This window comes from Myotis lucifugus, unplaced genomic scaffold (assembly GCF_000147115.1).
Source record: "Myotis lucifugus unplaced genomic scaffold, Myoluc2.0 scaffold_69, whole genome shotgun sequence".
Taxonomy (NCBI): Eukaryota; Metazoa; Chordata; class Mammalia; order Chiroptera; family Vespertilionidae; genus Myotis; species Myotis lucifugus.
Window position 1 is genome coordinate 3336339 of NW_005871117.1, and position 15648 is coordinate 3351986.

At 38.6% G+C, this 15648-nt stretch overlaps 1 protein-coding gene across 1 annotated transcript in view; it reads right to left on the reverse strand.

Moving 5' to 3' along the window:
- VCL (vinculin) overlaps positions 1-15648 on the reverse strand; it is a 110471-nt gene that overhangs the window by 31699 nt on the left and 63124 nt on the right. Inside the window, exons 3-7 of the mRNA XM_006090237.3 lie at positions 13302-13452; positions 13017-13125; positions 10806-10928; positions 9180-9340; positions 670-760 (exon numbers count right to left, since the gene is read on the reverse strand). Coding sequence (XP_006090299.1) covers positions 670-760; positions 9180-9340; positions 10806-10928; positions 13017-13125; positions 13302-13452 — 635 coding nt within the window. The remainder of the gene's footprint in view (positions 1-669; positions 761-9179; positions 9341-10805; positions 10929-13016; positions 13126-13301; positions 13453-15648) is intronic.

Below are 15648 nucleotides of genomic sequence, written 5' to 3' on the forward strand. Positions count from 1 at the left end.
AGCTAATAGCCAAGCAGTGCCCTACAACCACAGATCCTGCTGAAAAAGATCCTTGGCACCATAGCCATCTGGAGATAAAAAGCAGCTTGTGGTAAGAATATGGATGATGAAAATAGGCTCTAACCATTTAACTGTACTCAGCACCTCCAACCTCCAGTAGGCTTTTCACATTCATTCAAATGTTTATCTAAAACTGAATAAATATTAGATGAGAAAATCCATAAAGCCTAGCTCAATAAACTATTTGGGGCTTATCGTTATATAAGCTAACTTTGGTTTCCAATTCTTATTGGCATCATTATTTAATCTGCTTAATTAAGTACTTTGTTGACATAAACGGAAATATGCCCTAAGGGAATAAGAAGAGAAGAGCTTTTATTCAAAATAATTACCTTTCTGATTCAGGGAAGTGGTGAATCAAGAATTTTGTGAAGAATGCCCAGTTCAGCTCGGTTTATTCCCCATGATAACAGTTGATTAGTTTATGTCCTCCATCCTTCTAAGACCTAGTAACGCTTCAATTAGTCAAAACTAATTGAATGGTATATGCCCCTAAATGTTGCAGTAGTTATCTCAGGATTATGAGAGTCTCGGAAGATTACTGTCTTTTGTCTGCTTGGTTTTTAGCTTTTTCTTGCATCTACTTGAAAAGTACAACCAGAGGGTTACCTGCGGAGGCACTGGGATCACGAAGCCAACCTTTGGCCTGGTTCAGTTTGGAATCTATGGAGGCCAATGCTCTCTTCATGGCTTCAGTGTCCTTTCGAAGAGAAATACCACAATTATTTCATTTGCAAAAATTGAGACACCATGGCACAAGGTAAGACAGAGAAGTGACAGCATTAACAGACACTAGAGGTAAGGTAATCCTACAAAGCCTTAAAAATATTCTCATCACACCATAACGCTTATTTCTGTCAAAATGCAGCATCTTGCATGCAACTCTTCCGTTAATTCTATTGTTTGCTGACCTCCCTAGTGCTAAACTGTGAAAACTGGTAAGACAGCTCAAGCCAAAAAATGCTTAATGTCTGCAGCAGGAAAAGCCCTGTTGCCACATGCCTCGGTATCAGCCTTTCCACTAGTCAACATTCACCTACTGCAGCTCTGCCAGGCCCTCCCGCTCAGCTCAGGGGAAGCTTCATTAGCATGTGGTGCCACAAATCACAGTCCTTCTACATCTTGTTTTGAAATACACACATACTGGATAATGTTTTACTATATTAAGTTAATCTAAAATAATTGGAATTACTGGTTGGAAAATAAATGAAAATTGTTAATCAAGCAATTTAGTTTAATTCCACAAATAAATCACTAAATGTAATGCAAGAAAGAAGCATTTTTCCGGCCTTCCCTGCCACTCCTCATCCTTCGCTCCCTTACATCCCTGACCTGGAAGAAAGGCAGGATGAAATAAGTGGGTCTCGACGGATATTTACAACACGATTCACAATGACTAACAAAATTAGCATAAGATCTCCCAGGACATAGCATGAGAAGGTGAAACAACAGACTAGTCACTTAAAAATACACATATACTTTAATAACGTTTTTAAAATATAGAAAAATGCACAGAACAATATAACCAATACCCATGTATCCATCCTCACAATTGACAGACTAACCATCTCTCAAGTCTCTTACACTTTAAAAGACAGCCTATCTCCCTTTCGTTCATTCACCAACCCACAGAGTTAACCTCTGAAATTCTAGGCAATACCCCATATCCCTAACTTCAATTTTCAGTCCTGCAAAACTTGTGTTCTTAAAGGTGTTGTACCACCTGTTTTCCACACGGGGGCACCAGGAGCATCTCCCCACCCCCACTTCCAATTCAAACAAGACCAGGCACTAGCACAAATAAGAGCTGGGCGCACTCAAAGGCTTACAGCAGTGGTTCTCAACCTTGGCTGCACGTTAGAGTCACCTGGAATCTTTTTAAAATCCTGATTTCTGGGCCTCATCCTCTGGAAATTCTGTTTCTTTGTTACTAATGTTGTGGTCCCACCCCATAACAAAGAAACAGAATTTCCGGAGGATGAGGCCTAGAAATCAGGATTTTAAAAAGATTCCCAGGTGATTCTAATGTGCAGCCAAGGTTGAGAACCACTGGCTTAAAGGGTCAGGAGCCTGATCTCAGCTTTTCCTAAATGCCCATTCAAATTATAGGGCTCTCAGCTTTGGATTACCCCCTTCCCCCATCGAAACAGATACAGATTGTTCTCCTGATGCAACATTGGCTCTAAGAACAAATTCTCAGCCATAACTACAGAGCAGTGAACTAAATTACTGAAAAAAATGAAAATAAATTTGTTTTATTATCAAGTTATATGGAATTATGGTAGCTATCTACCAATAAGAGGCAGAGTGGATCTGTTTCAAAATATCTGTTTCAAAATATCCATTTGTGATTAATACACGTAGACAGGTGGCATTTTTAAAGTGCTTTGCTTCTCAAATGGTTTAAATGCCTGCTTCTCCTCTATCTCGTTCTACTTTCACCTGTGCAGCAAACCTGCCTTCAAGAGTAAGACAAAGTTAGCTTAATTCCAAATTAGTGTGGCCCAAATCAATATCTTTTCAAAGAGTATTTCAGGCATCTCCTGACCTTAGAGTTAGCCTTTCGTGTCTAACACAAGTTATAGGACTTCGTCTAGAGACAGATTTTTTTAAAAAATTCACAAGCTCTCACCTAGAAAGTATGTGCACACTCTGAAGAGATATTGCATCCATGTAAAAATAATTAATTTAAAGTCTATTAATAACCATTTCTCCACCTATTTTCAGTGAAAATATTATTTATTACATTTCAAAAATCTAAATTCAAGAGAAAACAATGTTCAGAAAAACTTTTTAGTGTCTATCCTAGCATTTAAAGGCTACTAGTTAGCAAATACTTTAACTGAGCATTTCCTGCATGCTAGGTTGTTGGAGGCATTTTTCCCTCATTACTTCACAGAACCTCAAATTTAAATGTAATTTAATTTTACAAATTGAGAAACAGGGCTCTTCTGTCCTAGAAAGCCAATTTGATGTCAGGTTCATCAACATCAAATGTCATTATTTTCTATTACATGAAGCTCAAGGCTTTTTTTCTTTTAACAAAGAGAGTTGCCAAAGAATCTACTAACCTTCTCTAACACTCAGCAATCTTTGCCGTGTCGATTTTGACTTTGGTTAGTACTGCCCAGGAAATAAGCTCTAGAAGCAAATTAATAACTCGCACTAACCTGAATGACTGCTTTTATTCTCCATTGCCCAAAAATGATTTCAAACACAATGGAAAAAATTGGACTTGCTCTATTATCCTAAAATATCATTGCTTTTTTCCCCTCCCTAATAAAGTGTGAATGGCTACCACACTTCAAGCAAAGACTCTAATTCTCAGGAAGTGAGTAATTTTCTCCTCACTGGGAGATATGACATCAAGAAGTTAAAGTTAAGCCTGGCAGGTGTGGCTCAGTGGTTGAGCATCAACCTATGAACCAGGAGGTCACAGTTCCATTTTCAGTCAGGGCACATGCCCGAGTTTAGGGCTTGATCCCCAGTAGAAGGCATGCAGGAAGCAGCGAGGCAGCCGATCAATAATTCTCTCTCATCACTGATGTTTCTATCTCTCTCCCTCTCCCTTCCTCCCTGAAATCAATAAAAAAAAATTTTTTAATTAAAATTAAGAGATGCTCATTTCCCCCTAAAAAGAATCAATGGCAAATTTAGAATGAAGCTGCATTTTTAAAGTGGGGATTTCAATTAGTTACCAAAGTTTTTAGTAGCGTGGATTTTAGACAATTTTAGAGATTTAAAACAGTCACTAAAAGGACTACCTTAAATTCTTTCTAGGATAGGGCAAATTTTAAATCATCATTTTAAACACAATACATTTTAATGCCATAGCTATTAAAAACAAAAATGTCTGTGGGAACAAATATTCAAATCTCCCAGAATCTCATACATATTTCTTTTGAAGGGCAGTGTTTATTGTGGGATCGACAGAATTCTGTCATAAGCAACGTAAGTATGTTAACACTGGATGTGATATAAGCAAATTCACTGAACAATTGGGACTGTAAGTCACTGTTAAGATATATTTATAACCCTAGCTGGTTTGGCTCAGTGGATAGAGCATCTGCCTGCAGACTGAAGGTTTATGGGCTCAGTCCCCAGTGGGGGGCATGAAGGAGGCAGCCAATCAATGATTCTCTCTCATCATTGATGTTTCTATCTCTCCTTCTCCCTTCCTCTCTGAAATCAATAAAAATATATTTTTAAAAAGATATATTTATAAAGGATGGAAATAATCATAACCCTTGTGGTCAACCATACTGTGTACCCAAAGCCTTCAGTTAGACCTTGTCATGTAAATCTAAGTATCCAGGATACAATCTGGGTATGACACAGAAGAGAAAAAAGGGCATCTTCATTTGAGTATCGTCTCTGTAAAATCTCAGATTTGGGAAAGAGAGAGGTCTCCCATGATCTCTTCTCTGAGTTCTTTGGTTCTTTTTTTTAAGAGTGGGTGTAAAAACGGCCAGATCTAGTCACACAGCTTTAGCAACAGCTGGTCCCCTCCCACCACGGTCCCTTTTACTGTAAAACTCTTATGAGTTCATGTTTTAAATGAAAAACCACAGTGCCTTGGCACTCCTCCCACATACCAAGAGGTGGAGGAACAACCTAAAAGAACTCCTTCTTACATACATTCCCAGGAACTGAAACAGTCCTGAAATTTAATTTCAAGTTAGAACTAAGTAACACAGAATAGTACTAAGAACCACTGAGTTCCTTTTACAGACAATCAAGAGGAACTGTGGTAGGAAAGTAAAGTCCGGCAATCACAGCGTCTTGAAAACTGTAAATATGGGACTAAGGATCCCCTCTCTTTCACTGCCCAACCTACTCTCCCTTTTTTCCATGAACACCTCCCCATCCTACTCTTCCTACTCAAAGATGTTTCTGGAAAGAAGAGACTGGGCAGTAGAATAAAATCTTACAAACTGCATTAAGCAATGGCAGAAGGCTGCCCAGCCCTGAGACTTCAAGCAATTACCCGCACAGGTTTGAGCTCCCCATCTCTAAGACTACTGGTACTTCCCCAGCTCTAAAACTCTTTGCCATCTACGAGCACACAATCAGAATACCAACTAGAGATCACTTGGATCAGAAGGGAAACTTCAATTCCTTTAACATTTTGGTCTTTTCTCCTGTTCACAGAGAGGGGACAAAATATCATAAATGCCTGAATGAATTACTGATCTCCAACTCCAAGAGATAAATCTTTTGTTGTATTAGCTCCTAAAATAAAACACTAGACGCCTCATAAAAAGCTCACATGCAGCCTTATTTTTTCAAAAATGAAATAAAAATCAACCCTTAAATCCCAAAGGTCTGCAGTAAGGGCAAGTATTAGAGGATTGCATGTTCTAACCAAGTTTCCTTCTTTGGAAGAACAGAGTAATCTGTGGAAGACATCTGAGTCATTCAAGCACCACCAGCCTAGGCCCTCAGTGGGAGGGGACTCACCACAGGAACTAATTCTGAGTAACATATCTAATGACCCAAGGCACAGTTGCAGGAGCACCTATGTGGGCTCAAAAATTCTTAGCAATAAAAAGGTTTTAAAATTTTTTCTCACTTCCTCTTGATTCTCAGCATGCATCAAGATACAAGTAATAAAAACACAAAAACGTATATATAGATTGCTAAAGGGGTTGAATTAGAATTGTTGAACTCACAAATTCTTGTGTTTCATAATGTATTCCCTGGAAAAATGCTAAACTAATTTTTAATGATCACTTATCAGATAATTGTTGATTTAAAGAGGGGGAAATTTTTACTCTCAAAATAAAATGAAGTATGTTGCCCTTGCCGATGTGGCTCAGTTGGTTGAGCATTGTCCCAGGCACCAAGAGGTCTCCAGTTCAATTCCCAGTCAGGGCACATGCCCAGGTTGCGGGATTGATCCCCAATGGGGGACGTGTAGGAGGCAGCTGATCAATGTATCTCTCTCATTGATGTTTCTCTCTCTCTCCCTCTCCCTTTCTCTCTCTCTAAAGTCAATAAAGTCAATAAAAACATAATTTTAAAAAATAAAAACAACAATAAAATTAAGTATTTAGCCCTAACCAGTTTGGCTCAGTGGATAGAGCATCGGCCTGCGGACTGAAGGGTTCCAGGTTTGATTCTGGTCAAGGGCATGTACCTTGTGGTTGCGGGCACATCCCCAGTAGGAGGTGTGCAGGAGGCACATCTCATCGATGTTTTTAACTCTCTATCCCTCTCCCTTCCTCTCTGTAAAAAAATCAATAAAATATATATTTTTTTAAATTAAGTATTTAAAGTCAAGGTATTTTTAAGTTTGTAAGTATGCATTTTGAATGTAGGTATGGAGGTAAAATGATCAGCTACTGCCTCTTTAAGATCTTCACTTATTTAGCAAGATGTACTTTTACCAAGAACTTTTTCCACTTACTTTCTTCCCCCACCTTTCTAGAGGAATCATCACTTTCCAGGAGAAAGCTGCACCAATAGGGAAGCATGAAACAAGTATGGTAAGACAAAGTTAATTCTTTATTGGTAGGGGCAAGAGGAGGTAAAAGATACCGAGTGTATTAAACAGAATAGGAAGCCAGAGGTTGCAGACAGACAATAGGTCTGATTAATCCACTGCCTACAGCAGAGCAATGTAAGATGCATAATGCTGCTAAAACGGAAACATACCCAAAACCCAAGTTACCAACTTCCATTTTCAAGGTAAAATCTCTTTTTCCTAAGTACTCTTGTAACTAATAAAAATGATTACTCTTAGGGGGAAAGAGGAGGTAGAGTGGATGGGAATGGGGTTATGAGTGAGATCTGTCATATATAACATTTTATAGCATTTTGCTTTTTGAACCAGGTAAATGTATAACAAAGACAAAATGAAATTACAAATAAACATTTATTGCTCGTCCTGATGTCATTATGTACTTGGGCTTCTTTTGGCTGAACTAATTTTATTTATTTTCTTTCACTCTGCTGGTTTTGCATCCTAACAGCCTGGTTCCTTCCAGAGCAGCATAAAACCGAGGCAGCTACAAGACTACACGGTGGACCCCAGGTCCATTGCCCTTGTATATCCCATCCCCCTAAGTGTCTAATCCTCATCCTGAAACAATCAACTGACCACTTTTTTTTTTTTAAAGAAGTAGCTCTCAACACTCACACACACAAAAAGCTCAGTACCACTTATTTACTAAATGATGGCTGGCTCTTCCACTCTGAAAACAGATAAGCATTAAGCCTGCAATTCCTGCTCCTCCTTTTTACTATTTCTCATCTGCCGGAAGCAAAGCAGAGAGAATAAGGAAAGAGATTAGGTTATGGGACCACGAGGTCATGGAGAATGATGGCTGATTCAAAGATCAGACAGCAGAACATGCAGTGAGCCATGGACTGAAGTCAGGAAGAACTTTAGATACACCTTCCTTTTCTCCTTTTGATTTTGAAGACAAGGATTATTGTGAAAGACAGATGCCCCATCTAAACTCTCTAGCCTACCCATTTTCATTATGGCTTAGCACCATAATGGCACATCTCCAAAAGCAAAACGCCAGAGCCTGCAAAGGAGACTGATGATAGAGATGCCACCAGCTGGAAGTTTCCGAAGATCAGGGTCCACAGGTAACGTAGGGGTCACCCCGCTACATGGGGAAACCTGCCCTCAAATGAAGTCAGTGGGAATGACTAAGCCAGGACAGTTCTCAGAAGCCCGCTCACAGAATGAAAGCACTCACTGAAACACAGAAAGCCTGACTCCCATAGGAATGCCTTTTCTTTTGCTTTCCCCAAAGACATCGCTCAAGATGAGCTCGAGTCAAACAGTCTGCCCAGCACAGCCTTGAGTCCCATATTAAATCACAATCTGACGCATATTCGAGCACAGTGTTACACACCGGCACACAGAATAAGGCATGGCACAAGCACAAACAACCTCAGACATGCTTTTTCTCTTTTAAGTGAAAAAAAAAAGAAAGAAAACTAGAGGGCAACAAAAAGCTTACCTTCTAAACGTGAGAAAAAAGAATAAAACAAACAAGAAAACAAAAAAGATGCATAAAGATGTCATAACAGGGAACTGAAAGCTGTCAAATATGCAAAATTAAGCAAAATTAAAATGATTTTACCAAACAGATTTAAAATACAGTCTTAGAACTTGTTCAAGAACTTCGTGCCTCTATTAACAAATCCATAACTTGGATAAGCTGACTAGTTTCTTCTGCATATTTAGATTCACTTTCTAGTTTGAGGCCCCCGTTTTGACCTTACCTCATAGGTGACCTGGAGGACAAAGAGCCGCCCTGGGCACCGAATGGAAGCCATACCACAAAATCCCCTCTTAGTCGGCTACCGGCCCGCTCGGTGGCCCTGGAGACCACCTCTGGGTCACACGTGGGCAAGCTGGGTGCTGGAGACAGTGTGTTTCTTGGGTTCCTACACGGAAAGTGTAAACCCAAGTATCTCTGTTCCTTCAAAATAGTCACTGGATAGGGAGAGGCAGACCAGAGCAGCAGCCACACAAAACTACTGCTGCTCGGCTCTGGAGGGAACCCACCAACCCTTTTGGAGTCCAAGAAGAAATTCTAGACTAAATTCTCAAGAGTGAAGGGACCCCTCACACTAACTGACAAATGTGAAAACTAATATTTTAATTAAGCTTTCCTGAGGAAAACTGGAATGATGAAGGCACGCACCTAGAAATGCCAAGTTTTCTCTGTAGATTTCTCTGGGTCAAAGGTTGGTTTAGGAAAAGTTTTCCATAAAAACCAGTCATAGATATATTACGTCTCTTAGTTACCTAGCAACAACCGCCCACATAAAAGGCAGGGCTCCCACCCCAGGGAGCACACACCACACCAGAATTCCTCCACAAACCCAATCACTGGGACTCTGGCCTGAGGGAAAAGAGACCTATTTCAGCCTTCAACCAGCTTTCACCCCACATACCTATTTATTGTTCTACCTAGGAACAAAGGAAATTTACAAAAGCAGCAAGTAACCCATGAAACAAAAGGGAAGAAGAAATTACTTTCATAATATCTGAGTAGTCCTATGTTACACATAGTTACAAGATAAAATGTGAGACAAACCCCCAGGAGGGGAGAATTTGGGCTTTTGCTCATTTCTCCTCCAATAAAACTTACCTTGCTGGCCCAGGCATCTTCATCCCAAGAAGTGAGTTGTAATACACGAATGATCTCATTAATTTCAGCACTCATCTTTTCTACAGTGTAGTTTCGATTTTTCAAAGCTTCTTCTATTCCTTGGCTTTTGGAGTTTTTAGTTGTTACAAAAATCTTCATAGCTGTAAAAAATAAACGAAAGATCAGAAACTGAGGTTGGAATTGAATTTTGCTGTACAACAATATTCACACAAAATGTTCCACCCCTTGAACACATGTTTTGGGCTTCTAAGATCTTACAAAAAAAAAGAAAGAAAGAAAGAAAGAAAACACAGCAAATCTGCCAATAAAGTTCCAATATCACAGCCTTTACTGTAATGAAAACTGAAGGTACAAAACATCACCACAACTTGATCAGGGAACTAATTTAACATGCACATGCTGATGACCTATAATCACAAAATACCCAATATCCTTCTAAATCAGCTGGCATCCCAGCCCAAGCACGGTCCCCAGCTAACACAAACCTAATGGGACAAGATGAAAACAGTTACTTAAAACTGTAACTAGAGAATGCTGCTGCCCCCAATACTAATGGGAGTTCAGTTTATCTTCCAGGATTTCTCTCAACATGTAGCAGAGACTTTCTAACCCCCAACAATGAAGAAGAAGAAATAATAATAATAGGAAGCATTGGAGGAAAAGAATTTTCTCCTATAAAATAATTAAAATTGTAAAAACAAAGACTAATCAACACTTTATTGAGTTACCCAGCTTAGAAATCCTCTTCCCAACAACCTTTCTGCCACATCAAACAGTTATTGGCCTCAAAAACATATTTCCATGGAGATTATAAGACTCTAATTACAAAGGTTTGTTTTCTAGTTCATGTAAGGGCTTTCTGAACTCTTACACTCGCATCTCCCTTTTAGCTTCTACTTGAAATGCCAAAGCAGGAAGGCAGTAGCCCGGGGTCACAGTGGCATGCCTCATAAAAAATTTTAAATAAAGCTGCCTTCTGAGAGTTAAACTAACTAACCCACAACTTGACTAAGATAACTTATATAACCTGCTAAGTACTAGCTGCTTGACAAGTACAGCTCTCTTGCTAGTTTAGAGAACAGTTGCCATGTTGCATTTCTGGACTCTGCCCAATGGGAAGGTGGCCCCAGGTGGCATAGACCACCAGCTCTATAATGTAAAGAAAAGTTAAATACTTTCAATTAAAAACAAAACAAAAAAACCTGTGTTAACCAACAATGAAAAGGCTCTGGGTTTACTTCCTTATCGTATAGTGCTCTATAATATCCAATCCATCTCCTAACTGCTTTATTGTAATACAAATAAAGATGTCAAAATCCAAACATCCAAGATTAGAGTTTCTAGAGAAGATTCCACCTCCCAGAAAAAGAGCTTCAGGAGAACAGAACTAGGCAACAGAAAGGGCAGTTTCAAACAAACGAAGAAAAGAAGAGCATTGGAGAAGAGGAATAATCAGCTGCAGCCTTCCGGTAATACCCAATCCATCGGGTCTCATTCTTCCCCAAGCAGAAGGACATGCAAATAAGCAGCAAAAGAAAACAAACATCAGAGTCTAGAATATGTTAAAATTTTTTCCCCATAAGATAAAGTATAGGCAGAAAATACCTGAAATGAGAACTGGCAGCAACTCTTTCACGGTGTTCATTGAGTTCACCAGCATCACTCGGTGCTCCTGGTGAGTCAGTTCCTGCTGCCTCTCATCAATCATCTTGGCCATTTTAGTCATTCCTGGGGCATAAGGAATAAGCAGGGTGAGCAGTGAAACAACCCAGAGTCTGGCTTTCTGAGCCTAAATCCACTACGAATTACTATGAAAGCTCACTTATTTAAACAACAGACACTACCGCTGAACTCTAGCGTTTATGGTAGAGAATTTTTTAAGACAGTTCTAACTTAATGCAACTTTATTTTTTTCATTAAAAGTAGTTTATTAAATGTAAAACTACATGTGACATAATTTTCACGTTTGGCATAAGTACATTCACAAAAATAAAAAGGTATTCAAGTGAATAAATATATATTTGTAAAAAATAGAGTCACCAGTTTGCCTGGCTACCATGTATGCAGGTTCACACCATGCATCTGCCCAGTGTGTCCATGTAGGTAAGAATCTCACGTGAGCCTGGTACTAAGAATCTAGTGACTGGAAAAAATCTTAAGAATTACAATAATGTATTTTGTTTTCATCTTTATGTTTTTCTGTACTTTCCAATTTGTCCAAAATAAGAATGTACTACCTTTACAATTAGAAATACAAATATTATAAAAATAATATTAGTGATGACAGCGTTTGGAAGCATCTGGTGTTTTGGAATCAGCCTGCTAGCACTTTCTGTTGACTTCAGGTATTATTCGAAGGTGATGTGACTCTAAGCTTTGATTTTTCAAGCTGTTCTCAAGATTTCTTAAATGGTTTCACAGCTTTTTAAAATATATATATATTTTATTGATTTTTTTACAGAGAGGAAGGAAGAGGGATAGAGAGTTAGAAACATCGATCAGCTGCCTCCTGCACACCCCCTACTGGGGATGTGCCTGCAACCAAGGTACATACCCTTGACCAGAATCGAACCTGGGACCCTTCAGTCCGCAGGCCGACGCTCTATCCACTGAGCCAAACCGGTTATGGCAGTTTCACAGCTTTTTAAGGGGTACCAAAGGAAGGTGGGAACGGTGGGGTGGAAAAGATGGGATAGCCCCTTCTTTATCCAGGGTAGCTCCATTTTTGTCTTTTATATGTTGGGATTCTGCAGAAGATTTCATTTGAAGGAATGAAACCTTTTTCCGGTGCTATGAGAAAGTTAAAAGAGGACTAAAGCCATCTCCTGGTGATCTTTTCAATGATGGCTCAGAGAAATTTTTAACTGCCATAAGCTCTCAGAATGACTGCACCAGAACCTCATGAAAATACTGCTAGTTAAAAATCATTTAACAGCCCTGGCCAGTGTGGCTCAGTTGGTTGCCACACCTAAAGGTTGCCAGTTTGATTCCCAGTCAGGGCACATGCTCAGGTTGTGGGCTCAATCCCAGGCAGGGGGCGTCCAGGAGGCAGCCCATCGATGTTTTACTCTCACATCAATGTTTCTCTCTCTCCCTCTCCCCTTCCCTCTCCCTCTCTCTTCCTCTCTCTCTAAAATCAAATTTAAAAATCATTTTACAGAAGATGCAAGAATTTTACAAGTTAAACATCAGATGTGTCTTGTCATTGGTCTCATTCACATTCCAAGAACCTTCAAGTTCATGTTTTATGTCTAAAACATCAAAAGCTGGTATCTGTTCATGTATTTTGAATATTCAATTCTCAGATGACTAAACAGTCATTTCAAAATGAGATTTAGCCACAGTAGCTCTTCTCTCCTTCTAGGTCTGATTACATTATGCAGCCTTGGGCTAGGGCATGAATTCATAATAGTAGGCGGGCTAATTAGCAAGCTAAGAGGTCATAAAGAGCTTCAGGCCAGCTGGCAGACAGTGAAGGAATGCTGTGTAGTGTGGAATTGAGAGGTCAGGGTTCAGGGTGGCCTTAAGCATTACAGCCGTAGAAAAGTATTTCCTACATTCTCCAGCAACATCTGCAATGTCTAGTTGAATTCATTAGACAGGGCCAGGATTTGTAGAAAGCAGATTCAGCTTTCAGAGACAATGATATCTACTCAATAGAAGCACAGTATTAGCTCCAACAACAAAGTACAGACACCTAAAAGCCTAATGCATCATTACCTATCTTTTGCAAAAAATAGGGTGGAGTGCCTTTTCCTCTTGATCAAACATGGACAATCCATAAAAATGTTAATATGAAAGTTGGATATGACTAACCTGGTCCAAGGTTCTTTGTGTAAGTGACCAAATCTTCCATAGTTTCTACCACCTCTGCCACTGTAAGATATTCCAAAATTCCTTTGCAAACTCTAATAATTTTACGAACCTGGAAATATATTTCAGAGTAGTCAACTGAGTGAACAATTAAGTAGAAAACAATAGTCATTCAGATGTGTAGCCATTCAACATTTTCTCATTCTAAGCAAGCATCAATCCTCCATTATTATCTTTAAGGCAAGGCTTCTGTCTGAAAGAAATCTGCATGGGCCTAAGATTGCCTACCTCAGCCTCATCGAAGGTGAGGAGCAGGTCCGATGTGCCGGAGAGGATGCCCCTCGACCCGTCAATTAAATAATCTCGAGCAGGCACTGAGTAAGGGTCTGACTGAAGCATCTGGGATGCCTGGACAAGCTTGGTGCAAGCATTTTCAACCCTGTGGGAAGGAATAGGGAGTCAGAATGAAGCAGAAGAATATCACATGCAAATAGAAAGAATATCACTGGCAAAATGAAGCAGAAGAATATCACATGTAAATACAAAGAATGTAAATGGATATAAATTCACATTTTTTTTCCACCTGGAAAACAGCCAAGACTATTTTATAATAGAAGTTTTTAGCTCACATATACATTAAGTGCAGCACAATCATTCGTTCATTATTCACTATACTAATTAAGCCTTGTTCTTTGATATTTCCTGGCAACAAAAATGATGAGAAAATGTTTCAGACCTTTTACTTCAGGTTGCTATATCTCTGTATCTCCTTTGTTTCCTTATTCCTCACCTATACACACTGCCATTAAAAGACACTACACCAAGAGCTGAAATCCTTGACAACAGTTTCAGATTTAGCATCTTAAAAAAATTTTTCAAAGCACTGTGTTAAGTGAAATTTAATAATCAGAAAAGTAAAGGAATAGGAGAAAACACAAAGAAAAGTTATGAGGTGATGCATAAATTTCTCATTCATCTAGCTATATGGATTTGTTTGACAAATCCACTGGGCTGTTTGAAAACAGCTCTAAAAAACTATGTTGTTAATTAAAATGTCATTGCCCTAGCTGGTTTTGCTCAGTGGATAGAGCGTCAGCCTGTGGACTGAAGGGTCCCAGGTTCGATTCCGGTTAAGAACACATGCAGGGTTGCGGACTTGATCTCCAGTAGAGGACATGCAGGAGACAGCCAATCAATGATTCTCTCTCATTACTGATGTTTCTATCTCTCCCTCTCCTGTCCTCTCTGAAATCAATAAAAAATATATTTAAAACATAAAATAAAATGTCATTGACATTAATAACTGAACGAGTTTTTAATAGCTTATTAATATAGCTTAATAAAATAGATGATCTGATCAGGCAAATGTAGAGTGTTTTTTTTGCGGGGGAGGAGAAGGGGTTCAATTAAAAGAAGAAACCAAAGTACATAAACGAAGTATTCTCCTTGACCCTCATGTACTACTAAAAGGTATTCATTCATTCTCCCATCCATTCAGAGTTGAAAAGGATCTGATAGATCATCTCTTCTAATCTCATGTCCAATAAACCCATTATGTTATCATTTTACAACTTAAAAAGATATGGAACAAGTCTCTTAAAGTTAAAATATTTAGTCAAAATTATACATTCTTATTTGGAAACATAGAAAATGTGACATGCAAATAAAAGCCCACTCACAGGGTTGTCTTGAGGATCAAATGAAATCATGTAAAATTCCACAAGTATAAAAATAATAAATTAAACCAACACATGAATGTCAACTACATAAAAAGCACTGAGCTATGGACTCTATAGGTATGCATAGTTAATATACAAAAAAAACCCCACTACTGTGACTCTCAAAATGCATACTTTACTAAGTCACAAACATTAGAGCCATGAGGCAATACGTAATAAAGATCAGTGAATTGAGGTGGCTTTTAAATCACTCTTAAAGAGATCTGGTTGTTTACTGTTCCTCTTTCATTTTTAAATTAAAATGTTTAGTAATTTTAAATTACCTAATAGGTATGTTCACATACATAACACAAACACATATATAAAAATAAAAGGGCATACAGTGAAAAATCCTCCCTCCACTAGCTAACCTCCTAGGCATTCTAATTCCACCTACTTGCAACCAATATTAAGAGTTTTCTCTGTATTCTCCAAAAAAAGATACTTTATGCATACAGAAACAAAAATATAGGCACCCACCTTTTTTACACAAACAATATCATACTACACAAACTCTCTGCAGTGGACATATCCTTATAAAAATACATAAAAAGCCTCCTCATTCTTTTATACAGCTATATAAGTAGTCCATAATTTATTAGCCTACTGCAATGAATCTCCTTGGATACATATCATTTTTAAATATATAGATCTGTAGTAGACAGTCTAGAAATGGAATCACTAAGTCAAAAGTATAGACTTTTAGTTTTGACAAATGCCATATTGCCATCACAGAAGTTATTCATTTACATTCCTAGCACAGTGGATTAGAGTGCCTGTTTCCTCACAGTGTCAATCACATAGTGTGTAATAAAAGCAATATATCCTCATCAATATGCAAGACCAAAACAGAATCTCAATATAAATTCACATAACACATAATTGTCGTTTTAAAGGGTACATTCAGTGGCACTGAG